This window comes from Phaseolus vulgaris, chromosome 5 (assembly GCF_051622355.1).
Source record: "Phaseolus vulgaris cultivar YP4 chromosome 5, ASM5162235v1, whole genome shotgun sequence".
Lineage (NCBI taxonomy): Eukaryota > Viridiplantae > Streptophyta > Magnoliopsida > Fabales > Fabaceae > Phaseolus > Phaseolus vulgaris.
In genome coordinates, this window is record NC_143502.1 from 20289763 (window position 1) to 20299283 (window position 9521).

Below are 9521 nucleotides of genomic sequence, written 5' to 3' on the forward strand. Positions count from 1 at the left end.
ATGTTCACTGATTTAACTGGAATGATATAGATCGAACTGGATTATGAAATTTAAACCACAGAAACTTCAAGATGTTAACTCAATAATGGCACTGGAATCACTTAAAAACAGTAAGCCAATTAATTGAGATAAATTTTTCAAAATCGCTGCCAGATTACCGTATTTTTTTCGGCAGAATTGTACACTTTTTGTATTTTATTTATCATTTTTTGTGTACTTTGAATTTTTGAATACTTCTTTTTTCTATGCTTTTATAACACTTTGAATAACACAAATCCAGAATTTCAGAATTTTCCAGTGATTAAATCAATTGCAATAAGGAAAAACAGTAAGCACGTTTTCAGAAACAGAGGAATCCTAATAGGAATGAAAAACAGAATTATGAACTAGCAAAGACATAATGGAAAATGATGTATAGGAACTTGTATAGGTCTAGAATACAAGTATGAACTCAATTCTAAAACAGAAAATGCACAAAGGATCAATATCAATTTCAGAAAATTATATGACACTAAAGCAAGAAACAACAAATTCAACAAAAGTACTACAAGAAGTGATGACAATTATGGAAAAACAAGACTAAGACAAAACTTGTATGGATTCAAAAAGAAAAATACTCAAACATATGATAGGCAAAAGAATTAAAACAGCAAGTAAACTCAAATAAGCCTAAAAACAGAACCAAAAATTGCAAGAAATTAAAGAGCTCTTGAAATTAAAGTGCTACACAACTCAACAATTAAACAAGAACACACTTAAACTTATGATACCACATGATGTGAATCCAATAGCAAAGAAGAGATGATTCTTTGACATTCTATGGACTCAACTAGAGTTGGAGATAGCTTAGGCACTTATAATAGAATTGGATCAAGGTTCTATGTTTCAAGAACTCACCAAGACTTGCACCTCACACCAAACTCATATGGAGGAGCCATCTATTGCCAATTGAACCGAACAAATTGTGTAAAAATGCAATTGCACCGATTAAAACTCTTAAGAAAGCATAAGAACCGAACAGAATATGAATTGGAGCTACAGAACCGAATCAAAACAGAAACAAATGCAAACAGCCGAACATAAGTGCAAGAGAAGGAAGATGAACCGAACAAAGAAACTAAGACATGTTTATGCTTTGTATGATAATGAAGATGAAAGAAAGAAGAACTTATGGAGATGGATGCTTTGGTTTGATGGTCACGCCACTTAGAGGATGAAGACTCCAAGATGAGTGAGCTAGTGCCGCCACTTGAGAGAACCAAATGCACTCAAGAAAAGACAAGGTGAAGGAGAAGCAAGCTCTCACAAAATCTCTCTCAAATTGAGTAGAGTTTCTCTATTACTAATTTCCAATCTCAATTGTACAAGCTAAGCACCTTTATTTATAGCCTAGAGGTGCTGAAAAATAGGTGGGAAAATTCAAATAAACTCATTTGAAATTCCCACCAAAAACAAGTCACATGGGAGGTGTGACCTTTTTTCTACTATGACACCTCCTAAAAACTACACCTACACCACTCTCCTAAGTCACATGGACAATGTGACTTTATTTTACATTTTCACACTCCTTTATTTAATAACCACACCTCCTAAAACTATACTAGAGTATTTCAAAGCTTGGCCTTGTCCCTCATGGGATGGACTTGGGCTCTTTGGGCTTTGGCCTTCTTGGGCTTTGGGCTTGGGCCTCATCTTTATTTTATGTCTTCTTTTAATTTTGAGAAGACTAGAAGGAAGAACTTCAAATGTGAGGGTGGATGTCCTCTTCCTCCATTAATAAAAGCCTCCTTTATTTGATTCTCATCACTTGCCGTAAAAAGTCATCAAGTTTTTAAGCCTAACCTATCACTCTCCATACACCTCACGAGACTCTAAGGATTCAAAAGCTCTTAGAAGTTCCTCCTTGACCTCCATTCTTCATTGCTTCTGCCAATCAACTCCACCATTGAAGAACCAAGTCAATCGATGGACGTTTCAAGTTATCATTATATGTAAGGGTCATATCGGTTAAGCTCCCTTTTATATCCCAAACTTCCAATTCAAACCTCGTGACCAACTCCTTCTCGTTGGTCTCGACCTCTAGGCACTACTCTCACCAACTGTGCAAGTCAATCCTAGCTACCGTCAACTCGACCTCCGACTATTTATTCTCGGCAGAGATAACATTGTTGGCATCTAGGGCGGAATGGAGAGAGTTTGTAGACACGTTTAGTTGTGAACACAAGTTATCTACCTTAGCCAATTTCTTGTTCTTCTGCAGTAAGTTAGAATCCATATGCTTGTCGAGGATTAGAGTTCGAGAGCACAGTTCCATAAAGGCATCATGCAACTCGCGCAACTTGGCCGAAAGAAAAGACTCTTAATTGTAGGGGTATAAACTTGCAGTAACTCCCGACTAGATGAACTCGGTCCCCCCAAACCCCTCTAACACTTAGGTGATTTACTAGAGGATGAGCAGTCTGAATGTCGCTTGGATGACCTGCCATAGTCCTTTGCATGCTCATCTCGATGCTTCTTCATTGGATTGACGGGAGGATGAGTGTTTCCAAGGGTGTCACAACCGTAAGAAGCATCAAAGTCTTTGCAACGCCTTTGCCTGTCTCTTTATCAGCAACCTTCGGTTGTCACCGCATCCTTAACTCCTTGAAGTAATTCTTGTTGCCATTAAGACTAAAGTCGACCACTATCCTTACACTAAAAACAAGTCAACAAATATCAAATTTGAAATAAAAAATCGAGACAAATAGAGACATACCATCAACATCAATAAACTTGTGAAGGGACAAGTATTCCTGAAGAAGAAGCCGAATAGGATCTTGACTTCGACCACATGTGAAAGCGTGTTGGGTTCTTGGTTCAATAAAATGGAAATCGGGGACTCTCACCATCATAAAAATATAGACAACCCTTCCCTCTTATCACAACCTTGAAGAAACTCCCCTTAAAGTTCTTGTAAAATGAGGTGAAGGGAGTGAGGTCGTTCTCAGCTGACTGACTAATGATAATCATCCTACCCGATCTCCCCATCTTGTACCATGAAAATGAAGAAACGTCCTCGGTGTGGGGCTCAAACTTAAAGCCTCACAAAGTAACCAAAAGACCTGCATTGACGCCCAACCGTTTGGATGTAACTGAGTGGGTGCCACATTTAAAGTACGTTAAACTCCCATCTCAAACTCATCCAATGGGAAGTAGGTATGAACATCCATTATTAAACAAGAATACAAATATAAAAAATATTGGTCACACCATCTCGACCGAGATAGACAACGTCCGAGTCTTTGCACTTGCGCAAGGAAATTATACCATCCAGAACATCGCCCACTAATATATCTACACTCTCGACAAACAAATGAAGTAGGGACAAATGTAGATATTTCAAGAAGAACTCCCTAATCCGACTATCCACCCACTCAATTAGGATCTTGGTTGAGAAATGAAAAAACTGAGAAATCGAAAACCAAAGACCTACAAGAACATGTGTAAGGATTCTGACCTTTGTAAGAACAATACAAGTTGAAAAAAAAAACTCAAATAAAAAGCAAAATGTTAAACCTCAAATTGTGAATGTGGGAGAAAACAAGGAAGATGACACAAGTGGTGGTCAACAAAGTTTTGATGTGCAAAGAGATAAGAATAATGATGATGAAGTAAGTATGCAACAACCAAGAGAAGACAAAGGTGAGATCATGGAGAAAGAAAAAAAAAAGTGTAAGATAAGAGTGGAGAAATGGAGAGGGATATGAGTATAGGAAATGGAACCAAATGTGGAAGAAAGAGTGATCAACATAAGCCGATGAGTCTCACGATAAGAAGAGACAGAAAGAGAATTTGAGAAGTGGGATGAAGTGTACTTGCACGTTTTGAATTGGAGTATGTGCAATGTCTCCACATTCCATACATTTATTTTAAATTTTTCAAAAAAAAAAGAACATTTAAGTTAAAAACAAAACAAACATTAAATAAAAAATAATTTATAAAACGAGTAAAAAAACTCAAAAACGTGTTTATAGCATGATTTTAAAAAAAAATTAAAAAGAAAAATTGAAAACAAAAATCATGTTAAAACACACTATTTTTAAAAAATAATTAGAAAAATAGTAAACTCATGCTTTTAAGCGCAATATTTTAAAAAAAAATTACATTTTTAAGCATGACTTTTATAAAAGAAATAAAAAATAATAAAAACATGGTTTGAAGTAGGACTTCAAAGGGAAATATTTGATCAGAATCAAAATTGTGTTTGAAAATACGATTTTTTTTATTTTAAAATCGTGCTTCCAAATTAATTTTCCATTATATAATTTTTAAAATTTAATTATTTAGATAAATTAAAAGAAAAGAAAATTACACCCTTTTTATATACTAGTCTCACAAGAACAATCTCACATGTTAGAATGAGCTTGTCCATCTTTATTAAATGCGGGCATTATAATATTATAGCGCACATAATTTAGTTAACTTTCAATTAAGTGAGTTAAACCTCCTTAATTTAAGCTAAATAATTTAAGCTACTCCATGATAAATTGATGCTACACTAAAGGCCATGAAAATTGAATGCTTGTTCACTGTGAAGTTGTTGTATGAGAGACATTACCAACATTTTTTGTTCTATTTATTTATGTTTTAATAATCTATTAATGACAACTAAAAGTTACAAAATAACAAAAGATTATCACAAAATTATTATGAAATAAAAATTAATTTTTTTTAAAAAAATTAATTGTTATAAAAGACCATTTTAAAAATTAAAAAAAATTAAATTAGTTTCTATTTTTGTTAAATAGCTTTTAAATTAGCTATCAAAATTTTAATTACTAATTATTTAAATTTTAAATTTGGTAATAAAAATTTTTGATGACTAGTTAGATATCAATTTAGAAATAATAAAAACAAATTTAAAAATAAAAAATTTTTTAGTCTCTAAAATAATTTCTAATTTAGTCACTATACCAACTAATTATTATTTTTTTTTAAATTTATTTTTATTTGATGATTTATTTTAGTGTATATTGTAAGATAATATTAGGTTGCTAAGTTATGTAAACGTTAACATATGGGTTATTAATTGATAAAAAATGTATAATTTATAATAAATATTCAAAATAGATATTATAAAAGTTAACAATTTTATTATACAGAATAATTTATGTTTAGAGGAGAATATAAAAGTTATTTACATCCCCAGTGTACTTAATTAAATTACAATGAATTTCTCTTCGGCATTCATTTTAGTGTGCTTTATAGTTATGTATTTTTTTCATTCATAAAAGTATTAGTTTATATTAAACCTTTTGCATATGTTACTATGCATGTTAATTATTTTTCTGCCCACATGTCCACGCAAGTTTATATAAATAAAAGTTATAAAATGTCCTATTATATATTTTTTAATTTAACAAATATTTTTTTATTTTTTGATCCCAAAATCTTACTTAATAAAACAAGTTTAATTATAGGTATATTTATTTTTAATTTAACAATATAACTATACATGATATTAATATTGATATATCTAGTATACAAGAGAAATCAATATAATTTATCTCAATTATTTAAAGTGTCAACTAAATGACTTTAACAAAAAAAAAGCAAAAATCAAAACATGAGTACCATTCATCTCCAAAACACCAAACTAGTCTCACCAGTACGTGCGAATCAAAACAAAGACAAAAAAGAAAATAAGAAAATGATTTGATGAGTGAGTGAGTGAGTGAGTGACGCTTTTTTAAGCGTTTTCTTTTCACATTCTCTGCTTTTTCTTTCTTTCCTTCTTTGCATTCCTCTCTTCTTTCCTTTGCTTCCCTTTTTTCGCATTCACAGCAGATAACAGAGCACGCTGCAGCAACACCACCAATGGCGGGTTACAGAGCCGACGACGACTACGACTACCTCTTCAAGGTTGTCCTCATCGGAGACTCCGGCGTCGGCAAGTCCAACCTGCTTTCTCGCTTCACCAAGAACGAGTTTAACTTGGAGTCCAAGTCCACCATTGGCGTCGAGTTCGCCACTCGCACCTTGAACGTCGATTCCAAAGTCATCAAGGCCCAGATCTGGGACACCGCGGGCCAAGAAAGGTTTTGCCCCTTCTCCCTTTCCTTTCCCTTCCCACAATGCAAGATCATGCTTAACACACTAATGGGTACCCTTGTTTCAAGTCAAAAACCCTACTTTTAAATGGTCAACAGTAATGGGAAAAAAGTGATTATTTGAAGGGTTGGTTTATTTGGGTGGATCTAATTTTGCGTATGTTCAACTGGGTTTTTGTTGGTTTGTTTTTTGTTTTACTTAGCTGAGTTTAATGTTGTTTTGTGATCCATGTAGTATAAGTGGGAAGAGGGTATGATATTGTTTTTGTTGCATAATTGGGGGGATCGTGATCTAGTGTGGAAGCTCGCTATAATTTTAGAAGTGTAAGTGAAGTGTGTGTTTGTGGAATCAGCCAATTCGGTTAGTTAGTGTTATTGCTTGTGCTAGATTTGGTTTGTGGAGTCGGTTTGGGTTTTGTGCTTTTGAGATCGGCGGTGGAAGTGGGACCGTCAGTGAGGCGATGTAGTGTTTAGAAAATGGAGTGAATCGGATGTTGTTGATGTCATGTGATTCAATTCTTTGATGCGCTGTTGGTGTGAAATGGGAATAGATTATTACCTGATGATGTGTTGCTGTGTTATTTTATGAGTTTGGCATCTTGTCTGTGAGTGTTGACATGGTCAAATTTGTTAAATGGGGTTTCAACAATGAATTGGATGATGGGATGGGATTGAAACTCGTGGTTTGTATGGTCTCAAAATAGAAGTTTGTGTAACACTTGAATTTGAAATGCATTGAATAGGATGGTCACTTAATTCAATTGAACTTGACTAATAACTTATTGATATCTGACTAGATTGTAGTTTGTACTACATTTGGGTCTTGTAATGGCTCATGCACAAACAATGCTTCATTGCACGGGTTTTCCTTCTTGAGAAAAGGCTATCTACTGTTGTGTATGCATCAGTAATTCCTCTTTTCACTATTTGTTTAAATATCTTATTGTCTTTTATGGCAGGTGTTGCTATTGAAAATAAAATATGATCCTCCTGTGTTAACTTAAACTATTTATACTCTATTTCTCTGTAAGTGGATATTCCGAATCTGCAAAACTTAAAATTTTCTACGATTTTATTTTTAGTATTATTTTCTTCATGATCTGACCTTGGGATTATTGTGCAAATTTCTTCCTTTTAGATCTTAGTTCTATGGGTAAATAGGTTGAACTTTAGCTTTCTCATTTCTACCTTATAGCTTGGGAAGGGTTTGAAATATGTATATATATGTCTGGGCTTTGATCATGTGTGATCTCAGATGAACTTTGGCCTGGTTTTGCAAAATAAAATCAAGCATGCCTTTATTAAGCATATGCCAATAGGAATTGATTATATAGTTTTCATTTAATACATGTTATATGAAAGATCCCTTGAAAAGTTGAGTTTTGACCTTTTCTTGGGTTACGTACTTGAGTAATTAATCATACTCCTTGTTGGCTATCATTGCATTTTGTGGAAAGTCTGGTGAGGTTAATGAGTCTTATAAAATAAACAAGTTCTGTTTTATACTCAAGGAAATTATATCTGTAAGCTTATAGGCTGACACATCAATGATATTTAAATCACTCAACGTCATCCTTGCTGTTCTTATTAAATAATGGTAATAATTTGGTTAAATTTTTAAGCAGGTCCATTAACTCTGGAAATTTTCAAGCAGGCCCTTTAACTAATTATTTTAATTAGGTTCCTTGATTTTGCAATTTTTTAATTGAGTCCCCAGGGCTTTTAAAACTGCCATAAATTGTATTTTCTAGCAGTTTCAAGCTGCCAAAAAATAACTCTGGGGACCTACTTTTTTTCGTTTAGGGATCCAATAAAAAAAATAGTTTAGGGACCTATTTGAAAATTTCCAAATTAGTTCAGAGACATACCTGGAAGTGTATATTGTAGTGTCAATATTTTGGCCCATATATTTACTGTCAATTATTTCCCTTCAATAGTTCAACAAACTGTAGCTCGTTCTTCATCAAAATTTCCTTGAAAAGATTCTTCATTTCTCCCCTTCCTCCCAACCAAAACCCTTATAGCACCACCTATACTGGTAAGAATAAAGTATTGTTGAATTTTTACTGCATATATCACTGTAGACCTTGTGATTGACTGAAAGTGTGCATTGGAAACTTTTTGTTGCATTGCATCTGAAAGACTGAAATGATATTTCTATATGAAACCGTGGATAGGTGGCAGAGATCAACAGTTCTTGTACCACTTAATTTATTAATATATACTTGATATATTGATGAAATTATGTATTTTTCCAGGAAAGTCTGTCCTATAATATATTCCTTGAAGGGGTAAAAATAAAAGATGCCTTCATTTTATTTCATGTTCTACTGCTATTGAACAACCCTAATCTTTTGATGAGTACTTGTTTGAAATATGATATACAAATTAAATTAATAGTAGTGAAAGAAAATTAAGATATGCTCTTTTCAGTCTTTTTCATATGCATCACTGACTTTGTATGGACCTTAATCTTTGTATAAAAGAATTGTCTAATATGGATTATCCTATTTTCAAATTCTGGGTATGGTCTTGCATTCTTATTCAAGTTGAATACCAATGTCACAAATGTGTCCTGCTTGGTTTCTGTTCTCTTGCCATTATCACCTCAATGAACGTTGGTCTACGTTGCTTCATAACCACCCATTGTTGTGATTAATCACGTGTATCAAGTTCACCAAACTTGTAAATTGACTTCCCACAAACTTGCATCTTGTTGATTCACACTATTTATTTTTGTAGGTATCGTGCCATCACCAGTGCTTACTACCGTGGCGCAGTTGGTGCGCTTCTGGTGTACGATGTTACTCGCCATGCAACATTCGAGAATGTTGACAGATGGCTGAAAGAGCTGCGAAATCACACAGACGCCAACATTGTGGTGATGCTTGTTGGAAACAAATCAGACCTTCGCCACCTGGTAGCTGTTACAACAGAAGATGGGAAGTCGTATGCTGAGAAAGAATCACTTTACTTTATGGAAACCTCAGCTCTGGAGGCCACCAATGTAGAGAATGCATTTGCTGAAGTTCTAACTCAAATCTACCGCATTGTTAGCAAGAAAGCAGTAGAGGGTGTTGAGAATGGAACAGCGTCTGTGCCTGCCAAAGGGGAGAAAATTGACCTGAAAAATGATGTGTCTGCTTTGAAGAGAGTTGGATGCTGCTCAAGCTGAGGATGGAAAACATAGTTGTTGAATTGGTTGGTATCGGCTCTGTTGTACGTGTAATATTCTGAGAAATACGAACTAGAAGAAAAGTGATATTTAATGTCATAGCATGTTAGACTCTTTCTGTAACCTTAAAAACTAAGTTTGGTGTTTCAATAGGAGCTGCTGTGGAAGAAAGTTGATTGCTAGTCTTGTTGTAGTGCTGTTATTATTGTTTTTCAAATGTTTTCACATGCAAAGAATTAATTGAAGCTATTGTCTCA

The 9521-nt window shown here is 33.9% G+C and overlaps 1 protein-coding gene across 1 annotated transcript; it reads left to right on the plus strand.

Moving 5' to 3' along the window:
• The first annotated feature begins 5637 nt into the window (after window positions 1-5637).
• On the plus strand, window positions 5638-9521 carry RABA1B (RAB GTPase homolog A1B). Its single transcript, XM_068643687.2, has 2 exons — window positions 5638-6077; window positions 8832-9521. The coding sequence occupies exons 1-2, from the start codon at window positions 5857-5859 to the stop codon at window positions 9262-9264; spliced, it is 654 nt and encodes a 217-aa protein (XP_068499788.1). The 5' UTR covers window positions 5638-5856; the 3' UTR covers window positions 9265-9521.

Excerpts from the sequence above, each read along its gene's own strand:
- RABA1B (XM_068643687.2), top strand. The coding sequence starts at position 5,857 with ATGGCGGGTTACAGAGCCGACGACGACTACGACTACCTCTTCAAGGTT. Across the intron at positions 6,078-8,831 it reads GACACCGCGGGCCAAGAAAG|GTATCGTGCCATCACCAGTG; the intron begins GTTTTGCCCCTT and ends TTATTTTTGTAG.